The sequence below is a fragment of the Sus scrofa genome, chromosome 11, assembly GCF_000003025.6.
Source record: "Sus scrofa isolate TJ Tabasco breed Duroc chromosome 11, Sscrofa11.1, whole genome shotgun sequence".
Lineage (NCBI taxonomy): Eukaryota > Metazoa > Chordata > Mammalia > Artiodactyla > Suidae > Sus > Sus scrofa.
Window position 1 is genome coordinate 21,118,618 of NC_010453.5, and position 25,147 is coordinate 21,143,764.

Here is a 25,147-nt window from a genome sequence, read left to right on the forward strand (position 1 = left end):
TGCCTTCAGAGATTTCTTTGCAATAGAGCTGAGGCGTGCTCTGTTTCCCCGATCTCCTGCCGCCCCACAGTGGGTGGAGGAGGGGGATTTATGCCCATCTCAAACCCAATTAGGGGGACTCTCAGAGACCTGTCTCTAGAGAACAGGAGTGTGCACCGCAAGGAGAAGATAACCTCTTACCACTCTCTGCCCACATCCCTCCCCCCCGGCCCCGTACCTACAAAGCAGCAAAAATGTATTGGTTCACCCAGTGCTGTGTTGCAGCTAGAATAAGACAAGAGAATCCTTGACACTGCTTGACCTCTGTCCCCCAGCATTTCAGGGCTTACATAGACTGATGACTAATTCTCCCCTTCATACTTAGCTCTTTAACTCTTCCCCACTCCTAGCCCCACCTTCGAAAATAACAGAAACTAGGATTTGGGGTGAGGAGTCAAAGAACCAGGGGGAAGAGTGTATCCTGCCTCTGTTTCCCTGGGTTTGTCTAAAAATTAGCAGACCTGGTCTGGGCTGGGAGAAAGGGCAGGGTTTGCTTGCATGCTAGATCAAAGCATGGATCTAGATTGGACTTGGTTAATATCTAAAACTGAGACAAGGCTAATAGATGAAAGTGACTAGAAAAGCCTTGAGTGTGAATTTAAAGGGCAGTGGTATTTCAGGTAAATAATGTTTGCTTTCTGCTTATGTGGAACTAATCACAGCCAAGTCATTCAACAAAATGGCCAGAGCCTTCAACTTTATTTTCTCTCTCTCTCATCTTCAAACAAGACATGAGAACATGAGCGAAATCTAGGTGACACTGGGTTTGGCAATGACGTTTCAAATATGACACTGAAACAAAAGTCCATGAAAAAAAATTGGTCAAGTAGGACTTCATTAAAATGAAAACCTTCTATGTGCAAGACATTGTCAAAAGAATTTTAAAAAGAGCCATGTACTGGGATAAAATATTTGCAAAACATACATCTGATAAAGGACTTGCATCCAAAATAAAGCGTTCTTAAATTCAACAATAAGAAAACAACCCAAATGAACACAGCGGCTCCAGCTTTCTTTTGCTTAGTGTTAGTATGCTGTATCTTTCTCTGTCTCCTGTTTTTAAAAAACCATACATCTAATATACCTGTGTTTTTATATTTAAAGGATGTTTCTTGGAGACTATATAGTTGGCTCTTGTTTAATCTGCTCTGACTGTTTCTATCTTTTCGTTGGTATACTTAGACCATTTATATTTTAATGAATTATTGACATTGTTAGTTTAACATTTGCCACGTTTTTCTGGTTTTGATTGAGAAGTTTAGGAGTCGTTTTCTCTCCATCGATTCCTCAGTTTCATTCCTCTCTTACCATATCGAGTATACTTACAAAAATCTTTACAAAAGTGGTTGCCCTTGAGTTTGCAGTACACCTTTACAACGAATCTAAGTCTACTTTATTTCTTTAGTGCTTATTGAAAACACTGCACTGCTTAATGGGTTGGCAACTATCTTTTAACAGAGAATTCCCAACTCCTCCCCCCTTTCCTCATAACATCACTGTCATTCATTCCATTTATCCATATGCTATAGTGACCCAGTACCTCTAAGCTGCTGCGATTCCTTAGAACAAATAGTTATCTATTAGACCAGGTAAGATCACTTGTTTCTTTTCCCACACTCCTCTTTAGGTAGACCTGATTTTCTGACTTGGTTCACTGGATACAGATTCTAGTTTAGTGTTGTTGTTGTCTTCCTTCCAATACTTTAAATATTTCACTCTCCTTTTTTCTTGCTTGCTTGGTTTCTGATAAGAAATTCAATTTAATTCTTATCTTTTTTTTCCCCTCTATTGATAGGTATTTCTCCCCTCCCTCTGCCCTGGGCTTATTTCAGGATTTTCTCTTTGTTTTTAGTTTTATGCAATTTTAATGTAATATGCCTAAGTGGTTTTGTGTGTGTGTGTGTGTTTATTTTTTTATTCTGGTAGGTGGTTCCTGAATTTCCTGGATCTGTGGGGGGTTTTGTGATTGGTCATTAAATTTCAGAAAATTCTCGGCCATTATTACTGCTGATGTTTCTTCGGCTCCCTTCACTCTTTGATGTTTCCATTGCGTGTCTGCCACACCTTATGTAATTTTACCTCAGGCTTGGGTCTTCTCTTTTAAAAGCTATTACCCTTTTTATTTTTTGCATTTCAGGTGGAGGAGTCTCAATTGGTCCATCTTCAAGCTCACCGATTCTTTCCTCGTTCGTGTCGTGGCTACTGATGAGCTTGTCAAAGGCATTTTTCATTTTCATTACAGTGTTTTTTATTTCCAGCCTTTCCTTTTAATTTTTCCTTAGAGGTTCCATCTATTTAGCTTACACATCTGTTATTACCATCACAATTCTTAATATACCCATCGTAGTTATTTCCAATTGCCTGTCTGATAATTCTAGCATTAATGTTATATCTGAGTATTAGTCCGATGCTTGCTTTTTCTCCTCAGACTATGTCTTTCCTAGTCTGCTTTGTAGTTTTGTTGTTGCTGAAAGCTGGGTGTGATGTTTACAGGTAATAGGAACCGAGGTAATTGTAGCTGTAGGTATCGGAGACTTAAGTTCCCTTTGTTTTTCGTTTGCTTGTTTGTCTGGTTTTCTGCTCTGTTACTTTTGGGCTTCCCTACAAGTTCCTTCCGAAATTCTGCATATTTATAGCTCTCTCAGTTGTAATCCATGGTTATTATATTAGAGCCCTGTTGAGGTAGAGGTAAGCTGTTGGGGAAAGAAATTTTTCCATATTCTTATGAATAAATCCGAGATTTCGAATGTGCCTAAATCCCTTCCCTTGGGTCAGATGAGGCTCTGGTAATCTCGTTTCCCATAGGAGGCAGGGCTTTGAAATGGATGATGCTCTGGGAGTGTTTCAAAATGATTCCTTTGTTCCTCCTCCTGGAGGAAACAGGAGAAAATTTTTGTTTGATCCTCATGAGAACCTGTTAGGGTTCCTGGGAGCAAAACCCACTGCAGTGGAGAGACTCCCCAAAGACTGGGAACTCAGGAGTTTTTCATTCTCCAGCTCGTCCACACTCAACCTCCAGTAATTTGTCAAAATTAAGCATTGAGGTGTTCCTACCAGTTACTGGCTTAAGCATCTTCTAATCCCAGTAAGCAGATCTTAGCTGTGACTCTGTGTATTTACCCGTTTCTCCAGATTTCAGAATGGCAGTTTGCTCTGGTGACCCACATTCTCTGATGGATCTAAGAAAATTCATTGATTATCAGTTTGTTCATTTTTTTCTTGTGAAAATGGGAGGGATTACTTCTAATCGCTTTACATTTTGTAGCTGAACCGGAAAGTCTCCTCCTGTTTATTTTTCAGACCATTATGACCTGGAATTTGCCACCTTGACTATCAAAACTATTATCACAAAGTTATTATTGACATCTTGTTGCTAAATCCAGTGGATGTGCATCATTATTTATCTTTCGTTGACCTCTTTTTAGCATCTTATTTTTTTTTTTTTTGTCTTTTTTGTCGTTTTTGTCTTTTGTTGTTATTGTTGTTGTTGCTATTTCTTGGGCCGCTCCCGCGGCATATGGAGGTTCCCAGGCTAGGGGTCGAATTGGAGCTGTAGCCACCGGCCTACACCAGAGCCACAGCAACGCGGGATCCGAGCCGCGTCTGCAACCACAGCTCACGGCAACGCCGGATCGTTGACCCACTGAGCAAGGGCAGGGACCGAACCCTCAACCTCATGGTTCCTAGTCGGATTCGTTAACCACTGCGCCACGACGGGAACTCCGCATCTGATATTTTAATCCACTCTATTCTCCTTGAAACTCACTCTCCCCTTGGCTCCCATGAAAACATTCCCTCCTTTCTTCCACGCCCCCCACCTTGGTGGTTTATCTTTGCTGTCTTGGCAATTCCTTCACGTCCTTAATTTATTGTTTCGTGTTTTTAAGGGGTCTAGCATCATCCCTCTTCTCACTCTGATTCATTTTCCATGTATAATGATAATTCTAAAATCTGGGTCAGGAAGCCCTAAGCATGTCTAAATCAAGTTCATCAGCAGTTTCTATTCTCCTTTATCTCAGAGAGGTACACCTGCTCTCTCTCTACACACACACATATACACACACACACATCCAGAATTCTTCATTCCTCTTGTGTTAGTTTCCTCTGCCTGCCATAATGAATTAGCACAAGCTTGGTGGCTTTAAACAACAGAAATTTATTCTGTCACACCTCTAGAGGCCAGGAGTCCAAATCGGCATCGCTGAGCTGAAATCCAGATGTCAGCAAGGCCAAATACATTTCACTTTTACGAATTCCTCAAGTCTTCGTTCAGATCTCATCCCTGCCCAGAGTTTCTCACATTTATGAACTACTGCTGTCTACACCATTAATTGGACATAAATTCTATGCTGGAGTTCCTGTTATTGCTCTGTGGGTTAAGAACCTGACATAGTGTCTGTGAGGATGCAGGTTCGATCCTTGGCCTCGATCAGTGGGTTAAGGGTCTGGCATTGCCACGAGCCTGTGGGTAGGTCACAGATGCAGCTTGCATCTACCATTGCTGTGGCTGTGTTGCAGGCCAGCGGCTTCAGCTCAGATTCAACCTCTAGCCTGGGAACTTCCATGTGCCACAAGGGCGGCCCTAAAAGAAGGAAAAAAAAAAAAGCTCATTTAACTTCAGGTCATTAAATCTCCGAATTGCCAAAGGCGGGAGAGTCCCCACATAAAAGAATTATCAAACGTAAAATAACAGTAGTGAGAAACTCTACTACAGAATAAACTTCAACCAAAAGATGAATGGAAAAACTATAGAAAAAGAACTGGTAGTCAGCAGTGTATCTCCATAACTGTGGGTATTATTATTACAGAACAGACTGTAAATGAGGAAATATAGAACAATATAGAAATGTAGAAATGACAATGTAGAAATGATGTAACAAAATTTGGTAGAGAAAGGAGAGGAAATTGGAGATAACACAGGTGTATTGATTCACACACCTTTATTTTTAATTTTTTAATTTTTTTTTTTTTTTTTTGTCTTTTTGCCTTTTTCAAGGGCCGCTTCCCGTGGCATATGGAGGTTCCCAGGCTAGGGGTCAAACTGGAGCTGTAGTCACCGGCCTATGCCAGAGCCACAGCAATGCGGGGATTGGAGCCGCGTCTGCGACCTACACCACAGCTCACGGCAACGCCAGATCCTTAACCCACTGAGCAAGGGCAGGAATCGAACCCGCAACCTCATGGGTCCTAATCAGATTTGTTAACCACTGCGCCACGACGGGAACTCCAATTTTTAATTTTTAAAAAATGTTGCATTTTTTATATTTTTGCTTTTTAGGGCCACACCTGTGGCATAGGGAAGTTTTCAGGCTGGGGATCCAATTGGAACTGCAGCTGCCGGCCGGCCTACACCACAGCCACAGCCACCAGGATCTGAGCCGCATCTGTGACCAACCCCACAGCTCATAGCAATGCCAGATCCTTAACCCACTGAACAAGGCCAGAGATGGAACCTGAATCCTGATGGATACTATTCGGGTTCATTTCTGCTGTGTTACAATGGGAACTCCCCGATTCACACATCTTTCACAGCCATGGGTCAAAAGGTAAAAATTTAGCATTGTAAATCAAGTTATAGATGAGGCGTATTTTTACAGTATAAATGTTGACACTAAAATAATTAATGTAATCAACTAAAGTCAGGAAGTGGAGGGAACCGAAAAGGGGAAAGATGAGAATATATGCTAATTTTATCGTTGTTTATAAGTAGGGAGTCCTTTAGATACCATGTCCAACATGAGGGTTAAGGGTATTATATGAAGTTATAATCATCAAAGTGGTTCATCTGACTTCATCGCCCTTATCACAGCATAACTTTACATTTAATGATATGATTATTTGATGCCGCCGGAGGGTAACCAGTAATGAGGCGTGGCAGAGTCTGTTTTGCTATTATGTCTCCAGTTCTTCGCACTCTGCTCAGAAACTCAGTTCTGTTCTAGAGCGTCTGTGCACACTGAATTACCCAACACGGAGCCATTGCTTCTTGGGAAAACACAGAGGCATACATTTTCACCATTAAGACACATTGCAGCCTTCTCATGCTTGGGAACAGTAGACAGCACTTCAGTACTTACTCTTGGGGGCTATTTTAGGCAGTGAAATCGGCCACAAAAAGTACAGAATTTGGAAAACCTGGCACTAATAAGATCGGGAACGCAGCAGTTGTTTACAATGTGAGCGCTAAAACAAGAAGGGGGAGCCCTAGCCTTTTTCCTTACATTATCCTGAGAGTTACTATAAACACCCCCCTCCTGCACACCTTGTCACTGTTACGAAAGGAGTGAGGAAAAGCTGTATGTACCGCTTTGAAGTGTTCCTCATTATTTATTTTGGGGCCAAAAAGCCAAAGTATAGTAAGTACCATGTGCTAATTGGGGAGTTGCGAATAGATTCTAGCAGCTAGGTAAATTCACTCGTACAGAATCCACAAATAAGTAGAGTCAATTCTGCTTGTGGAAATGAATTGGATCTTATCATCCTACAACAAATCTAAGTTGCAGGCCATTCGTGTCTTTCACTATTAGTGATGCTGAGCTCTGCAGGTTGAGAAACTTCTATGAAAAATAAAGCTAATAACATATCTGATTAATAAACATACCTGGACGGGCTTTCTTCAGACATAAGGACAACTTAGGGAGTTTGGGAGCTAAAGGTCTCCGAAGAAGTAGAGGGTGGTTTTGCATTTTAATAATAAGCACTGTTGTTCACAGCTCTTGGTTGAGAATGGAAAGGTTTTGGAATCTGTTTGAATTGTTGCTGAAAAATAATTCAGTAGAATCCAGATTACATCCTAGTGAGAGTCCTTCTGCACTGATACTCTACTGGGTCCAAATGGAATTCCTATAAAAGAAAAAGAGGGAAGAAAATAATTTTTTAAAACTTCTAGAAAGAATCTAGATAAAATTTAGGTGTGTAATAAATACAAAAATTTCAAAATACGCATACTATTACCAACAGGATCATTCTAAAATTTCATGTTAGCAAAAAGTTCAATCTGTCAGTATTATTTCAATTAGTAAGTACGGATTTTCCAGAAGAGTAGAAATGACACTCATTTTTTTCTATCTCCAAAATGTTATCAGTTTATAAATTTGGAAAGCGTTTTTGATCAAAAGGGTGAGGAAAACTCTCCATGGCCACTGAAAAACCACAGTATCTAATTGCTCACAACTAAGTTTTCAGTAATAATGACTTATTTTAAATTTCAACCACTACAGTTGGGCCATAAGTCTATAATCTAAAAATAAAATGGTGTTCAATATAATAAGATTTTCTTGGCTCACAGTCTCAATGACAAATGGCATTAGAAATGATGCCAGAAGATAGAACCAAATATGTGTGCTTGGTTCTCAGGACATGGAAGTGCCTGGCTCATCCCCATCCGTTGACAGCCTGGAAGGGAAGGTTCTGGAGCTGCACGAATGCACCCTTTTTATCCCCCAAAGATGACTTCGCACACAGCACTCAAAGTACGCTTCCTGGTACGCCCCACTTGGTGCCAGTACTTTTCCTTTTGTATTACTGGAAGAGACGCTTGGAAATATTGGACTATCCCGTAAGGCAATCAGCTGCTTCTCAAAACAACTGGCTTTTTCTCTTTTATCTCCTTTTCCTGGGCATGTAGGCAGGTGAAGCCCAAGTGAGGTTGCAAGTCTTCCCGCGGGATGTTGTCCCAAAAGAAAGCACCCAGGCCGCCCTCACCCACCGCCCAGATGCCTCCGGACGCCCGCAGCAGAGGGGCCCTAGCAACGGGACGCCAACCCCGTCAGACGCGCAAGCGCAGGAGGAGAGGGCGGGGCTGGGCAGGGCGGGCGGGGCGCGCGCCCACCCGCGGAGCCGGCACTCGGCCCCGCCCCACCGGGCGGTGCCCGGAGCTCTCGAGCCTCGCTCAGCAGGCGGTGTGGGGCTGCCGGAGGAGCCCGCTCCACGTGCACCTGCTGTACGGAACCCCGCGGTGACAATCGTTATTACTGTCTTTATTCTTAACGACAATGACCACTGTCATTTATTTACTTTTCTCGCTTGCAAGATGCTTAACTCGGGTATCTAGGGTCCGGGCTGGCGGTCTTTGATGCTGCACTTCTGCGCAGCAGGGTCCCGTGGCTGATTTTGCAGTGGCCTTCGAAAAGCGAACCTTCTGTTTTCTTTCTCTTCCTTTAGTGCAACCTGTTTTTGTCTTTCTGATCCTTTAAAGTTCATGAATGAAGAGGAAATGTGTGGGAAAGGGGGGAGGGGGCATTAAGGAAGGATCTAAGCGGACTTTGAAAGATCCCATTTCTCACTGTTGTGGTTATTTGTTCTGACTATCGCATTGTGACTTGGGTCCTGGTGTTGATGGATTTGTACTACAGTGATCGATTCCATCGTGTGTGTTTGCCTGTATGTGCATATGTTTCTCGGGAATTTGAGGGAGGAAGTGTGAGAGCTCGCTAGGTAGGTGTCTAAGCCCAACTCTGAAAGTAAAGTAGATGCAGCTTCCTTCCTGTCTTGTGTTTTGTTACGTTCTTTAAGGACAAGTGTAGGAACTGTAGTAACAGTTGTTTGAAGATGAGAGACTTCTGCGTGAATCCTTAGAGCTTTGGGGATCTTTCATGATTTACTCCCTAACCAAGTCTTCTTGTTTTCCTTAGGAGCAAGCATACATTTTAAAAGTCGATGAAAAAAGTGAAAAAGTATTTCATCAGACTCTGGGAAATATTATGCACCGTGTTTTCCTTTATAGACTATTGGCATGTGGTTTTTTTTTTTTTTCCTTGTAAGATGACTGCGTCCCAATTAAACTGCTGCCTCAGACCATGAATTTATTCCACTTTTGTGTGTGTCCACCGCAATGACTGAGTAGCTCCTCAGAAAGACAAGAAAGTTGGTGACGATAGATAGATCTGATTGCTAGGTTTTGTCTCAAATTATATTTGTTGTGCATATTTTCTAAGTGTGAAAGTGTTTATGTTTTTTAGCGATCAAAATGTTTATGTTCCAATAGATCAATTGAGTCAGGTTCCTGTCCTCTTAGAAGTTGTTTGAACCATGACAACTCCTGGGATTCAGTTGTGCTAAGTAATGCTTGACCTTTAAAATTTATGCCTAGAATTACACAGTCAAAATCAAAACCATGTGCTCATCAGTAGTTTTTTAAAAAATGCTTTGTCACACATGGAAACAGCCGTCTGGCTTCTTCCTTCTCTGCAGATTTCTTCTAGCGTGTACCAGGCAGAACCTAGGGCTATTTAATATGTAACCTCCTTAAGTGTGACTATTTTATCTTCTTCCACTTACTGCTTCTGTTGCTTGGCACCAAACATGTAGGCAAATGAGATAGTTATTATGAAAAATTAAATCTTTGGCTTTGTGTGGTTTATATGCACGTATCAGTTTTTCTAGCACAAATTGCATTCTTCGTCTGTGGAAATGATATTCAGGCTGGATTTAGAAAGTGCGCATCTCAGTCAATTTGGATTTGTTTATTATTTTTATTTAACTTATTGATTTTGAAATTACTTTTGAAACGATCGCTACCTCAGTTTCCTTTTCTCCTTTTTAAAAAAAATCAGGTCTCTTTATATAATGTAACTCCTTCTTTGACCTTAAGGGTTTTCATTATCTGATGTACACAGTACAGTTGGTTTGTCCCGTTAGCTTTACAGTTTGGCAGAACCATGCGATGAAGCTTGTCAAACTGAACCACAACACTTTCAGCAGATTGTGTGAAGGAGGCCACGGTCATGGTGAGGGCCAAGGTGATATACATCCTGCGTTTTTGTTTTTAACGTTGCCAAAATAAGATAAAAGCCTTACCAGGTACCCCACAGATAATGCTATTGATTTTCCTAGTGAGTGGGGAATCCTGGGAGCGTCTCAGATTTGCTGTGGGTGAGAGGAGACAGCTCTGTTGCAGTGGTGTAGGAACTTGCTAGAAATCTTCACTATTTTCTAGACACCTCTCTGTTTGGCTGTTTTCCTTTTAAATAGGATGGATGTTTACTAAATCGTTTGATCCGTGTAGATTTAATCCCACATTTTACTTTATGGAAATAACTGCAGTAACTTGTATTTTTATGTTCAGATGAGTTCAAAAAAATGAAGAGTTATTTTTGAGAGCACACTGGGGAAACTGCTGAGTCCCCAGGCTAACCCAGGGCAGGAAAATACTTTGGGGAAAGAGGTTATTTTCTTTATCTGAATTTACCTGACCATTTTCTTATAGCTGTATTGGGAAAAGCCTTTACTCTTTACCAGTGACCAGAGAACATGTATACATTTATTTTGTGTGTTTCCATGCTGCTGCATAGAGAACAATTTTCTATTTTCTTAAATGTTAATAAAGACATTTTGAAGAAGCTGCTTTTCATTTTGCCTCTCGTATCTCACTGCAAAGGCAAAAACTTCATTTTTGTTCTTAATTACTTGGGGGCCAGTTATGTAGGTTTTTTGTTTTTTGTTTGTTCGTTTGTTTTGTTTTGGTTTTTTTTTTGTCCTTCAGGATATTAGTTATTTCTTTTCTTTTGTTTGAACTAGAGATTTGTCCTGGGATTTCCCCCCCTCCAAAAACAGTCATTATTAATAAGGAATGTTATACAACCTGCATCAGAGAATTAAAAAAAATTCCCAAACGTAATGAAAGAACAATATCTGTCTGTTGTAAAAAGCGTCTTCATGAATTCAGCCATTCATTCCAGAATGATCTGTTGGAACCTGCGGTAAGGCTCTTTGCTAGGTGCTCAACTTTAAACTTGATCGAAACAACTTGTAATATTTTATTCGAGGCTTTACAGTCGTAGACATTAAAATGAAATTTTAAGTCCTTTTCAAAGGCTTTATCTATAATTATGACTACTTGAGGCTTTTAAATTTTTTAACTTTTTTTTTTATCATGTTGCTCAGGTAGAATAAGTGTTGTTTATCCACACTCGCCTGGATACTCAGAAACACTTCTGTATTTCCTTAGCTCCAGTGACTGTCTTAGACTCTCTGTGCCCAGCTGATACTAGAGAGCTGTGGATGTTGTCAGATTGTGTCCTTCACCAAAAACACAAATAGTATTTGTTTCCCTCATGTTAGGTTTTCGAGGCAGCGTTGCCTTCAGTGCTGTGAGTGGTGAAATGTCAGTGGCGGTTCCTTACTTTGTGGAAAGCACTGGTCTCTGTGTTGATTTTAGGTTTTCTCTTAAAGTTATCGCCTTAATTGAAAACTCTATCTTCTGCATCAAATGTCAGTCAAAGGCAGCATAGCTCAGCTTGGCTGGGTTCAAATCCCTGGCCGCCCCCTGACAGCTCTGTGCCCTTGGACCAGCTATGTCACCTCTCTAAGCCTCTGTTGTTTCTTCACTTGTAAAATTGGGGTAAAATGGTACCTGACTCGGGATAGCGTCAGGATTTATTTTGTCTTTTTTTTTTTTTTTTTTTTTTTTTTGGTCTTTTTAGGGCTGCACCTGCGGCATATGGAGGTTCCCAGGCTAGGGGTTGAATTGGAGCTGTAGATGCCGGCCTACACCACAGCTACAGCAACATAGGATCAGAGCCGAGTCTGCGACCACAGCTCATGGCAACCGCCTCGCCTTCACCCATTAAGTGAGGCCAAGGATCGAACCCCAAACCTCATGGTTCCTAGTCGGATTTGTTTGTTTGTTAACCACTGAGCCACGACGGGAACTCCCTGTTGTCAGGATTTAAAGAGAGAATCTGGGTCAAGGACTTGGGCTGCTGCGGGGTGCAGCTGAGTCCTTATTAGATGCGAGGTGTTAAAAACAACTGGCTCAGGTTTCTCATCTGCGTTGTCCCTGCTTTATGTGATGACAGTTGAGGTTAACCAGAGTATTTGGAGGGTCAAAGGGTGAGTCCTGGGCATTTATCCATAAAGTATCACACTTGGTTTGCCAACATCTCCTGTATGTTGGAGACCCAGGTCTGCAGCCCTCCGGTTGTGACAAACGCTCTGCATGCTCCAGGAAGGTCCCTGCACTCTGTCACTGGTGCTGATACCCCCTGGACCGCAGAGGAACCATGGGGACAGCTCGTGCCTGAAAATGCAGTGCCAAGTGCAGCGATGCGAGTAAGGAGGTCTTGACTCATGCCCTTCCTGTACACTGAGTCCGAGAGCTGCCATCCGCATTGATTGAGCTGGATCGAATCCACGATAAATGCCAACCCACGACCCAAGGCTGAAAGCCGCCTTGTTCTCAGCATCCTCCAGGCCAGCTGGTGAGCCTCCCAAAGGTGGAAGAGGCCAAAGGGCTGTAGTGTGACCCTCTGACATGGCTAGAGGGAGAGATGTTCCCAAAGCATGTAATCATTCTCAGGCTTTTCCTAATGTGCGCACCCGACTTCGGGAGAGTCATCTGCTGAGTCCTTGGGACCGGCTGGGGTTTAGTCCTAAACTTACAAGGAGCGTGAGCTGTATGGGCTGCACGCCCTCTCTTTAGTCCTCAGAAAAGGGCGTCTAGCATTTAGAGCCACAGCTGAGAAGTGCTTTGTAGTGACTTACTCCTCATTCTAAGGCAAATAGCAGTTTATGTTCTTAAACAGTATGTATGATGGATTTGCTTTTTGGGCCATGGCATGCAGAGGCGTGATGAGGGATCTCAGTTCTCAGACCAGAGACTGAACCCAGGCCGCAGCTGTGAAAGCACCGAGTCCTAACCACTGGACCACCAGGGAACTCCCAGGATGGTTTTGCTTTTCAAAATTCTGCCTTATGCTCACGGTCCTAAGTATCATGAGGCTGTAATTGTGTGTGGGGACGGTGGGCAGAGAAGAACACAGATTGCCTGGATATGTCGTGGTGCGTTGTATTCTCTATGCTGCTGAAGAATGTGCATTTCATTTTCTTTTTCTTATTCTTTTTTTCTTTTCATTTTCGGTGGCATATGGAAGTTCCCAGGCCAGGAATTAAATCTGAGCTGCAGCTGTGCCCTACTTGAGAGGTGGCAGTGCTAGGTCCTCAACCCAGTGCACCATAGTGGGAACTTTAAGAACCTGTCTTTCTTACACTGCAACTAGACTGAGAGAATCACCACTTTTGTTTCAGTATCACACAGTGAGTTTAGCATGCTTTTGACAGTTCTTTAAGAGTGACAGTAGTTTGGAGTTCCCGTTGTGGCGCAGTGGAAACGAATCCAACTAGGAACCATGAGGTTTTGGGTTCAATCCCTGCCCTCGCTCAGTGGGTTAAGGATCCAGTGTTGCTGTGAGCTGCGGTGTAGGTCGCAGATGCGGCTCTGATCTGGCGTTGCGGTGGTGTAGGCCGGTGGCTACAGCTCTGATTAGACCCCTAGCCTGGGAACCTCCATATGCTGCGGGTGCAGCCCTAAAATAAGGACAAAAAGACAAAAAAAAAAAAAAAAAAAAAAAAAAAAGATTGACAGTAATCTCAATCTCCCAACCTTATGTTTGGATGGCAGAGATTTTATCAGGATTTAAATAAGTCCCAGGAGTTCCCATCGTGGCACAGTGGTTAACAAATCCGACTAGAAACCATGAGGTTGCGGGTTCGATCCCTGCCCTTGCTCAGTGGGTTACTGATCCGGCGTTGCCGTGAGCTGTGGTGTAGGTTGCAGACGCGGCTCGGATCCTGCGTTGCTGTGGCTCTGGCGTAGGCCAGTGGCTACAGCTCCGATTAGACCCCTAACCTGGGAACCTCCATATGCCGCGGGAGCGGCCCAAGAAATAGCAAAAAGACAAAAAAAAAAAAAAAAAAAAAAGTCCCAAGACACTGCTTCTTTCCTCACCCTGTTGCTTCACTTCCTCTGCCAGTTATTCCAGGTGAAGTAATACCCTCCCACGGGAGAGTCGGGTGTCCAGCTCTGTTCAGGAGCCATAGGGAAGACAGAGCATGAGGCTTTGCTCTGCCCTCCACTGCAGTTCCAAGCAGAGCAGCTTATCTCTTTGACATATTACTATGGTTCTGCTTAAGACCTGCTTTCAGGGAGTTCCCTGGTGGTCTAGTGGTTAAGATTCAGAGGAGTTCCCTGGTGGTCTAGGGGTTAGGGTTTGGTGCTTTCACCACTGCAGCCCAGGTTTAGTCCCTGGTCTGGGAACTGAGATCCCACATCAAGCTGCTGCATGCCTCAGCCCCCCTCCCCCCCAAAAAAGAGGAAGAGTTTCAGTAGCTGTAAGATAATTGCATGCAGACCACCAAACCATGTGAGAATAAGTCTGTGCTCCTGCTTCTTCTGGGAGAGTACCTTACCCTGAATCATGGAGGCCTTGTATATGCTGTTGCTGGTGGGGTACTATCCTCGCACCCAGGATCCCTGCACGCCCCATCGCTCTTGAACCCACCTGAATCAGACCCATAAGGAGGTAGTCTAGTCACCGCTTCCTACATCAGGAGCTTTAGCAGGCCGTCGCCTTCTTCCCCACCCCCCACTTCCCAAACCCAGACTCCCAGCATTGAAAAGACTTGTGTCTGGAGACCTTGTACCTTCATGTATCACTTTCCCAGGTGATTCCTCTCTCTGCTTCTTCTCAGTACATATTTGTGAGTCACTTGGTGTCCCCAGTGAAGGGAAAAGAGACTAAGAGAGGGTCAGTGAGGAGCTAAACCGAGAGACCACAGCGAGTGAAAGTGGAAGCACAAGTGTAACCAATCCGGCTTGTCACCATTTGCACAGAGGGAATTATTTACTTAGGAACCAGAAGGGCCGGTTTTGCTAATCTTGTACCGTGAGCCGGAAGACGGAAGACGAGCTGGGATGCATTAGAGCAGCTGTGATTTTTAGACCCACACCTGAGGACTAGACTTGGTCCAGAGTGTTTTTCACTTATTTTGTTCAAGGGGAAAAGTCGTTTTCAAAGAGAAGTGTTTTCTGTAAGTTGTGGAAGTATCCAAGAAGGGACCGCTATGAGAACGTCCCACAGTCGTGGAGGTGTGGCTGTTATTAAGAGGTCAAGATTTTTCCCTGAGTTATTGACCTGTTCTGGCTGGAGGGTAAAGGAATGGAGACTGACAGCACGAATGGTCTGAACCCAGCCAGAACCCGGATTGGGACTTGAACCCCCAGTTTTAAGTTAGAAGCCCTCAGCCGCTGTCTGGACTCACTGAGGTTCAGGTTCTTCATGCCTCCTCGCAGAAGGAACTCAGCCAGAGACAAAGGGATGGGCAAGAAATAGATCTATTGGAATTCCCGTCGTGGTGCTGTGATTAACGAATCCGACTAGGAACCATGAGGTTGCGGGTTCGATCCCTGCCCTTGCTCAGTGGGTTAAGGATCCGGCGTTGCCATGAGCTGTGGTGTAGGTCGCAGGCGAGGCTTGGATCCCGCGTTGCTGTGGCTGTGGCGTAGGCCCGTGGCCATGGCTCCGATTTGACCCCTAGCCTGGGAATCTCCATATGCCGACGGAGCGGCCCTAGAAAAGGCACAAAGACAAAAAAAGAAAAAGAAATAGATTTATTAAGATAGGATGCTTGTGAGAGATGCTAGCGGGTAGGCCAGGAGGTTTGGGGAGGCTACAGTTTTATCATCCAAGGGGTGTAGGGGTGGGAAAAGACCCACCCCTTCCTTTCTGGAAGCAGTTGCTCCTCCTTAGTATCCCGTATTCAAATCAGCGGAAGGGTGGTCCTTAAGCTCCTGCCCTGGGTCTGAACCTGAACGCAGGCCTCACCCCATCCCCCACCCAACGACCTGAGTTAAATCTTGCGCCTCCACTGATCAAGCAAGCCTGCCCTGTGCTGACGGCTTTCTGGAGCAGTTAGTAACTTCGTGATGTCCCAGAGTTCCTCCTCTGTCTGTGGTCCCTTACTGGGGACTTCTCCACCTACCTGTACCTATTCCATCCCTATCAGAACCACAGAGGGGAAGGGCTCAGGTTGAGATGGAAGTGAGGACTTCATCTCCTGCTTGACCTCTAGACCGCCCCAGATGACCTCTGCCCTTTAGGAACATCTGTGCAAAGATTAACAGGCTCTTTTGCTCTGGGTACCTCATAGCATCTCACTAAGCAGAAGGGACCGACTTTTGATGGTGTCTGGGTGAAGCACAGGCCATTGGAGGCCACACAGTTCAATCAGGGTTAAGATCAAGATCCTGTCTCCTGCCCTTTATAGAGGTTTTATTCCGTTCGTTTTTATTGGTTTTTTTTTTTTTTTTTTTTTTTTGTCTTTTCTAGGCTGCACCCATGCGCATATGAAGGTTCTAATTGGATCTAGGGTAGGCTAGGGATCTAATTGGAGCTGTAGTTGCTAACCTACACCAGAGCCACAGCAACACAGAATCCGAGCCATGTCTGCAACCTACACCACAGCTCATGGCAACGTCAGATCCTTAACCCACTGAGCGAGGCCAGGGATCGAACCCGTAGTCGGATTCGTTAACCACTGAGCCACGATGGGAACTCCTATTCTGTTTGTTTTTAAACAGTGGGTGGTGTGTTTGTGGAATGTGTGATCATGAAATTTACGTAAGAATTATGTTACTGCGTCACTCCATCCTGAGTCTCCCAAGGAAGAGCCATGAGAACGGTTGGGATTGGTGTCATCCATGCTACCCATCTCGAGAGTTTCTAAAACTGATTTGGGACTCCTCAGTCGACTAACCTCTGGGAACCTCAGTTTCCTCACCTTGACGCCTCCTTCCATATTCATGCTCTGTGGTTCTGTTCCTAATTTACATTCATGAAAGATTGATCAATTAGCCATGAGGGTAACGAAATCAGTCCTGAATGTATTGGTATTTTCCTCGTGTACCGATCTTGGGGTAAAAATGTCTATAAAATATTTGATTTTCAAAGTAGTAGACTAAGTAATTTTATTTGCCATTCAATCATAGCTGTTAAGCTCTGGTGAATGGAAGCTCTTGAGTTTGCTATTTCTGTGATTTAATGAACAAAAATATGTGTCTGCTTTATGGATTTTGATCAGCTGCTCCTCTTTCATGTTTTTCATTGATTGTTTTAATTACAAAGTAATTAATGCTTGTTGGGGAAAAAACCACAGAAGGGTAGAAAGTATCTTTTCCTCAGTCTTCTCCCAAATCCTAAATGTCTGGTATACATATATATATATATATTTTTGCTTTTTAGGGCCGCACCCACGGCATAGGGAGGTTCCCAGGCTAGGGGTCTAATCTGAGCTGTTGCTGCCAGACTATACCACAGCCACAGCAATGCCAGATCCAGGTTGAGTCTGTATCTTACACCACAGCTCGCGGCAATGCTGGATCCTTTACCCACTGAGTGAGGCCGGGGATCAAACCGGCAACCTTATGGTTCCTAGTCAGATTCGTTTCCACTGCGCCATGATGGGAACTCCAGATTTACATATATTTAAAACTATATACAATATATATGATATATACTCATACATAATTTTTATGTAAAGAGATTACATTATGTGTAGTATTTGGTGACTTAGCTTTTTTCACCTGATATTTTATTCCGGCTCTTTCATGAAATAGGATATATCACCTTACTCTTTCTAATCCCAGCCTTTGATTTTGCAGGCTCAGAGCCTGGCTTTTTCGGTCTGTTCGAGTATTTTCTTCAAAAACATGTAGTAAATGTTAGTAGACATACTAATTTCGTGAACTAGGGTCATGGAATTGGTACATGTTTATTGTAGAAAAATCAGTTATACAGAGAAACAAAAAAAGAGAAAAATTCCCTGTAATCCTTTCCAATAGGGAAAACTATTGTTAACATTTTGATATAAGTATATAATTAAAAGCATCTAATGGAGTTCCCATTTGTGGCTCAGCAAGTTAAAAACTTGGCGTGTGGGTTCCATCCCTGGCCTCGCTCAGTGGGTTAAGGATCTGGCATTGCCGCGAGCTGAGGTGCAGGTCGCAGATGTGGCTCGGATCTGGCGTTGCTGGAACTGTGGCTATGTCCTGACCCCTAGTCTGAGAACGTCCATGTGCAGCCCTAAAAAGAAAAACTAAAATAAATAAATAAATAAAAGCATTTTGTATACTTACAGATAAATACATTGCACATTTATATGTATTTTGATTTTAAAATATTCTGTTCCATTGCTATTTTATAACCTTGTTCTCTCAAAAGTATGGGAATTTTTTCCCACGTGCATGAGCATTTTAAAGCTTTTTGATAAAATACTCCCAATTTGTCTTCCAGAAATCCTAACTTAAGCTCCTACCAGCTATGTATAAGAGTGTTTATTTCCCTTCATCCTAAATGATTCTGGGAATTAATCATTTTTTTTTTAAATCTTTGCTGCTCTGATAGGTGGAAAATAGCATCGTCATTAGCATTTGATTATTAATGAGCTTAAACATCTTTTCTTTATTACTGAATGTTTTTTATTATGCATGACTTATCCTAGTCTCTTGCCTATTTTTTTTTTTACATTGTAGCACTTATTAATCCCCCTGGTGATTTTGAAGGGGTCTGTGTATATTATGGATGCCTGCTATCCCCAGTTTGCCTACCTCTGCTGTTTCAGCTGAAACACAGAGCGGTTACATATTTGGGCCCTAAAGCCAAGCAGGTATCGTTTGAGTACCGCCGCCACCCTTTGCTAGTTGTGTGCCTTTGGTCAAGTTACTCACCCCTCTAAGTGTTCATGTCCACATCTGTGAGGTTGGGACCCTACATAGAGTTGTTATGAAAATTCATATTGAATGACCTCAATATGCCTTAACCTAGGGCCTGGGGTATTGAAAATGCGCAGCGGAGTTCCCATCGTGGCTCAGTAGTTAATGAATCTGACTAGGAACCGTGAGGTTGTGGGTTCGATTCCTTGCTCAGTGGATTGAGGATCTGGCATTGCTGTGAGCTGTGGTGTAGGTCAAAGACTTGGCTCAGATCTGGCATTGCTGTGAGCTGTGGTGTAGGCTGGCAGCTGTAGCTCCGATTTGACCCCTAGCCTGGGAACCTCCATACGCGGTGGGTGCAGCCCTAGAAAAGACAAAAAGACCGAAAAAAAAAAAAAAAAAAAAAAAAAAAAAGCTCAATGAATGCCAACCGTGATTTTTTTTTCTCAGTGATAATTCCAGAATTTAATAGTAATCTAACGGCCACACTCATGACCATCATTACTATAATTAAGTATAACAGTGACTTTCTTTGTTGCCAGATGATACGAAAATGGAACTTGTGCCTCCCCCCCAACCAAATATATATTTATATGAATAGTGATCAAGTTATCTTATACTTAACTTTTTCATCTTTTTTTTTTTTTGCCTCACCTTCCTCGTGTGTGATCTTACACTTGAGCATGTGTAGTCTGTTGGGTTGATTAGGAAATGGTACTAGAACTTGCAGTCTGTGCGGTAACAGTGCTAATGAGGACAGCCTCCTCCCCACCCCAAATACAGAGAAATGCAGGATGAAATATGTAGCTGAGATGAACAGAAAGAGAGATCCTGGGTGTTAGAACCAACAGAAAACTTAATGGCAGTGAAGTAAGGTCAAGGTGAAGCTGTGGTTCTCCGTGGGGGTATCCACCTTGGACGTGGGCTTTTCGGGGCTCACTGCTGGGATTGTATCACTCGCACGGGAAGTAGGGATGAGCTCTCTAGCCTGCATCGGACAGAGAACTGAATGAAAACTCCCTGTGTAAAGTCAAGAGCCTCCAAACTGGGACCCTTTTCTCTGGAACTAGAAAATCCACACCTTGGTCAGCCAAGTGTCAAGGAAGGTGACCATAAGGCTTGGGGCAAAAATATATGAATATTGGACAAGGTGGGCTGTCATGGACTTATTTTTAAGGATGTAGGGAAACGATGCATCACGATGACATGCCAACATGAAACTGTCTGCACCTGACAGCATAACTCTAAATACATGAAGCCAAAATGGACAAAATTACAAGATGTTACTGATGAATTCACGTCTAAAGTGGGGAATTTTATAAACACCGTCTCTGAGCCTCTAAGAGGGCAAGCCAACAAAAGATTACCAAGGATCCGAAAGATCTGAATAACCCAATTGTTAGTCTGATCTGATACACACATATAGATACCTGTATCCAGTAAACAGAGAACACACATGCTCTTCCTTATTCAAGAACTATTGACCAAGATGGATGCCTGCTTGGCCGTAATGAAAATCTCAAAGGATATTTTACAGGTGTCTTAGTCTCTTCTGGCTGCTATAACAAAAACACCGTAGACTGCCTAATACGTATTTATTTCTCATAGTTCTGGAAGCTGGGAAGTCTAAGATCAAGGCATCAGCAGGCTTGCTGCCTGGTGAGGCCCATTTGCTGTTCTCCAGGTGGCTGCCTTCTTGTTGTGTCCTTACATGACAATAGGGGCAAGGGGGCTCTCTAAGGTCTCCTTTTATAAGGGCACTAATCCCATTCATGAGAGCTCCACCCAAAAGCCTCATCTCCTGATTAGGTTTCAACATAGGAGTTTCTAGAGGACTTAGACATTCAGTCTATGGCAGAAGGTATCCTAGTTTGACTAGAGAGAAGTTGGGTAGGTAAGGCTGCCAAAGTAAGTCTGGGAGGGACGTCAGGGTCTGGATTTTGACAGGCAGTAGAGAGCCACTGAAAGATTTAGAGCTGGGAATGACATTTACAGGCTCGGCATTAAGAGCTGCATCTGGAATTGAGGCCAGCATCCTCCCTTAACTCTCAAGGGCTAATACGAAAAGAACCAGCTCCAAAGAAATCATGCAAAGTGATGGCTCAATGTCACTGCAGCCTGCGCTAGTTCAAAGAAAGCAAAGTGGGAGAACTGAGCTATTGCAGGACACAGGGGAGGGTGCTGGCAGTGAACACAGAAAAAGCCACACCACAGGGCATTAGTGCCGTGTTTGAGAGGCAATTTAATTCCCGAAAATCACCACCCTCCTCATAAAGATACTTAATTTGGATTTGTCGTTGCTGATGTCTTGAACTTCATTTTAAGCTAATATTGGGCTTATAGTTAGGATCTAACAGCATTAGCAGTTTATGCCAAGTTTTATGTTTGATATGTAATAGAGATAAAGACAACGGGGGGGGGGAGTTCCCTTCGTGGCTCAGTGGTTAACGAACCTGACTAGAATCCATGAGGATGTGGGTTCGACCCCTGGCCTCACTCGGTGGGTTAAGGATCCAGTGTTGCTGTGGCTGTGGCGTAGGCCTGCAGCTGTGGCTCCGATTTGACCCCTAGCCTGGGAACTTCCATATGCCGCAGGTGTGGCCCTAAAAAAGCAAAAAAAAAAAAAAAAAAAGCAAAAAAAGACAACTGGAAGTTTGGGATCATTTTCCCAGATGCTTATTCATGTTAGAGAAATTCCGGTCTAGTTGATTCTGCTCACTCCACAGTTAAGTAAAACGAAGCATACACAGAGTGGTGACTAAGGATAATAGTAACTATAATAAAAATCGTGAAATATGACAACTTTTGGTGCAAATGCTGTGTACCAGTCATGATGCTAAGCACCCTGCATGCATCGCCTCATGTGTACCTTGTCACCAAGCTGGGATGTGAGTGCTATTTACCTTTCCTATTGTGACGAAGAAACAGGCTTAGAGGGATTAAGAAGCTTGTCCCAAGGAGTTCCCGTTGTGGCTCAGTGGAAACGTATCTGACTAGGAACCATGAGGTTTTGGGTTGGATCCCTGGCCTCACTCAGTGGGTTAAGGATCCAGCATTGCCATGAGCTGTATCGTAGGTCACAGACATGCCTCAGATCTGATGTTGCTGTGGCTGTGGCGTAGGCCGGCAGCTACAGCTCTGATTTGACCCCTAGCCTGGGAACCTCCATGTGCCTTGGGGGCGGCCCTTAAAAAAAGAAGTTTGTCCCAAGGCACAAAAACCATACACGTAGGAACTGGGTTAGGAACCCAAGCCTTTGTAACCGCAGCCCACGGGCTCCTAACCACCTTTCCCCCAGCTTCATCCGCCCACACAAGCTGAAACTCAGCCCAATGAAGATCCAAGGTTTCTTGACCTATGACCTGGTCAACGTTGTCCACCTGGCCTTAGGCCTCCATTTCTTTGAAAGTATGTACCTGAAGCCACAGAGTCATTCAAAATCCTATTGCAAGAAAAAAGTTTCATTAGGCACATCTGCTAGAACAAGTCCAGAATATTTAATCATATTTTCAGTTTCATTTGGGGAAAAACTTTTTTTCATAGAACCCCTGGAATGTCTTAATTAAAAGTTTGACACTTAATTTCCTCTGTCACCTGTGGAGTGGTAGAACAAACACAACCACAAACCAGGTGTTCGAGTTTGGGACCAGATATTGGTCCAATGACTATTTGTTGAATGGATGAATAAAAGTCTAGAACTTCTTTCCTGCTTATGAAGAGGTTACAATTCAGAAGACTTTTTTTTTTTTTTTTTTTTTTTTGTCTTTTTGTCTTTTAGGGCTGCACTGGTAGCATATGGAGGTTCCCAGGTTGAGAGTCAAATTGGAGCTATAACCACTGGCCTACGCCAGAGCCACTGCAACGTGGGATCTGAGCCATGTCTGCGACCTACACCACAGCTCATGGCAACGCCAGATCCTTAACCCACTGAGCGAGGCCAGGGATCGAACCCGCATCCTCATGGATGCTAGTCGGATTCGTTAACCATTGAGCCACAATGGGCACTCCCAACAGGCTGTTTTAAGTACGCTTGTATATAACTCTATGATGACAAAAATGGATTTAATAAGTATTTCCCAGAAGTCCCCAGAGTTTTTTCAAGTAAAGATGAGTATAAATCAATCAGTCCTGGAAAGCTTTAAAATCAGACCTGTTTTTCTCCCTTGATCTATTAAACATCCTTTTCTGTAATCGATGGTCTAAATCTACATTGAAAAATCTATTGAGGCAGTTACCCCTTCTCTTCCATGACATCTCCACCCGTTTTAAGTTATACCTTGGTTAAAATCCTCACTTAGTAATTATTCGTAGGAGTTCCCCCTGTGGCTTGGCAGTAACGAACCTAACTAGTATCCATGAGGATGCAGGTTTGATCCCTGGCCTCGCTCAGTGGATTAAAGGATCTGGCGTTACCGTGAGCTGTGATGTAGGTCACGGAGAGGCCTGGGATCTGGATCTGGCGTTGCTGTGGCTGTGGTGTAGGCTGGCAGCTGCATCTCTGATTCGACTCCTCGCCTAGGAACTTCCATATGTCGCAGGTGCGGCCCTTAGTAAAAAAAAAAATCGCAATATTGAATCAGTCGTCCACCTACTCAGTACCCGCGCCAGTGGAGATGAATAGGGTGGAAGAAACGCCGCCGTGTGGAATGTTTGTATTACCTGAGTATTAATTAGAAAGTAAATAGTAGCTTCACCGTGGGGGGCCCTGGCAGACACATGCCCCTGATGTAATGCGCTAAAAAAGACACATCTCTTTTGTGCTATTCTTGCCAAACATATGCACCCAATTTAAGTTGTGAGGAAACTGGGGTTCCCATCGTGGCTCAGTGGTTAACGAACCCGGCTAGCAGCCATGAGGATGCAGGTTCGATCCCTGGCCTCGCTCAGTGGGTTAAGGATTGGTGTTGCTGTGAGCTGTGGTGTAGGTCGCAGATTCGGCTTGGATCCTGCATTGCTGTGACTCTGGCGAAGGCCAGCGGCTACAGCTCTGATTTGACTCCTAGCCTGGTGTCGCCCTAAAGAGACAAAAAAAAAAAAAAAAAAATTAAAATAAAATGAATAGTGAGGAAACAGACAAGCCCAAACTGAGGGGCAGCTTGTTCAAAGGTGTCAAAGTGATGACAGACAGACTGAGGAACTATCCCAAGTTACACGAGACTAAGAGGAGGTCACAACGACAGAGAATGTGGGCTCATGGATTGGATCCTATTCTGGGAAAATAACATCAATAGGACCCTTTGCTGAATCAACTAAAGGTCTGTAGTTGAGTGAAGAGTGCTGGGTGACTGAGAACGTTCTGGTACTGACTGCTGTCCTGTGGTTGGATGTTAACATTTGGGGAAGTTGGATGAAGGGCATATGGGAATTCTTTAAACTGTTTTTGTGCTTTTTTTTTTTTTTTTTTTTTTTTTTTTGCAATTCTGAAATGCTTACAAAATGAAAAGTTAGGAAATGAGGAGGTAAATAGTTTTTTAAAATCATAATCCTCTGTGCCTAATGCATTCTCTCTTCCAAACTCCTAGACAGGCTTTCCATGCACTCCTTCTCTGTGACCCTCCATAGCTCCTGACCCCCCGTCCTTCATGGTGTAAAGAGAGGTGATCAGGAGTTCCCTTCGTGGCTCAATGGTTAACGAATCCAACTAGGAACCAGGAGGTTGCAGGTTCGATCCCTGGCCTCGCTCAGTGGGTTAAGGATCCGTTGTTGCCGTGAGCTGTCGTGTAGGTCGAAGACGAGGTTCCGATCTGGCTTTGCTGTGGCTCTGGCATAGGCTGGCAGCTACAGCTCTGATTAGACCCCTAGCCTGGAAACTTCCATATGCTCTGGGTGTGACCCTAAAAAGCCAAACAAAAAAAGAAAGTTGCTTCAGCAAATTCTTCCTCTGCCTCTGGCATTCTTTGTCTTTTTTTTTCTCTCTGCTGGATAATTCATGGGGTCATAGAAACATACTGTTAATCCTTCCTTCTTTTTTTTTTTTTTTTTTTATCTTTTTAGGGCCATACCTGTGGCATATGGAGGTTCTCAGGCTAAGGGTCTAATTGGAGCTGTTGCTGCCAGCCTACACCACAGCCACAGCAACGCCAGATCCGAGCCATGTCTGCGACCTACACCACAGCTCACGGTAACACCAGATCCTTAACCCACTGAGCGAGGCCAGGGATCGAACCTGCAACCTCATGGTTCCTAGTCAGATTCATTTCCACTGCACCATGACGGGAACTCCAACTTCTTCCATCTTAAAAAACAAAAAAACAAAACAAGAAAACAAAAAACCTCTTGAGCCCCCTTCCCCCTTGAGCCAGCTTCTGCAATGCTGCTTTTCTTCCCTTTACCATAAATCGTTTGAAATGTGTTTATAGTTGCTGCCTTCCGTTTCCTCCCATTCTTTTAGGAAAACATTCCAAGGGGACATCAGCCCCACCTCTCCCACCAGACGCTTCTGCACCATCACTCATGGCCTCCACGGTTCCGCATCCAGTGGTCCGCAGTTGCCTGTCCTCAGATGACCACTCACAGCTCTTCGGAGGTGGAGCCTTCTCCCCGGCTTGAGTCTGGCCTTCCCTAGGCCTCTCTGCATCACCATAAATTCACCTCCTGCCTCTCTGGGAGTCCTTCTTAGTA

At 43.7% G+C, this 25,147-nt stretch overlaps 2 protein-coding genes across 2 annotated transcripts in view; one reads left to right on the plus strand and one right to left on the minus strand.

The window, feature by feature from the left end:
- The window catches only part of LRRC63 (leucine rich repeat containing 63), a 46,182-nt gene extending 39,188 nt beyond the window's left edge, over window positions 1-6,994 (minus strand). The window contains exon 1 of the mRNA XM_021065391.1: window positions 6,620-6,994. Within this exon, the coding sequence (XP_020921050.1) occupies window positions 6,620-6,725 (106 nt within the window). The 5' untranslated portion in view covers window positions 6,726-6,994. The remainder of the gene's footprint in view (window positions 1-6,619) is intronic.
- The window catches only part of LCP1 (lymphocyte cytosolic protein 1), a 97,040-nt gene continuing 79,779 nt past the window's right edge, over window positions 7,887-25,147 (plus strand). The window contains exon 1 of the mRNA XM_005668417.3: window positions 7,887-7,981. The gene's annotated coding sequence lies outside the window, so the exon portion shown is untranslated. The remainder of the gene's footprint in view (window positions 7,982-25,147) is intronic.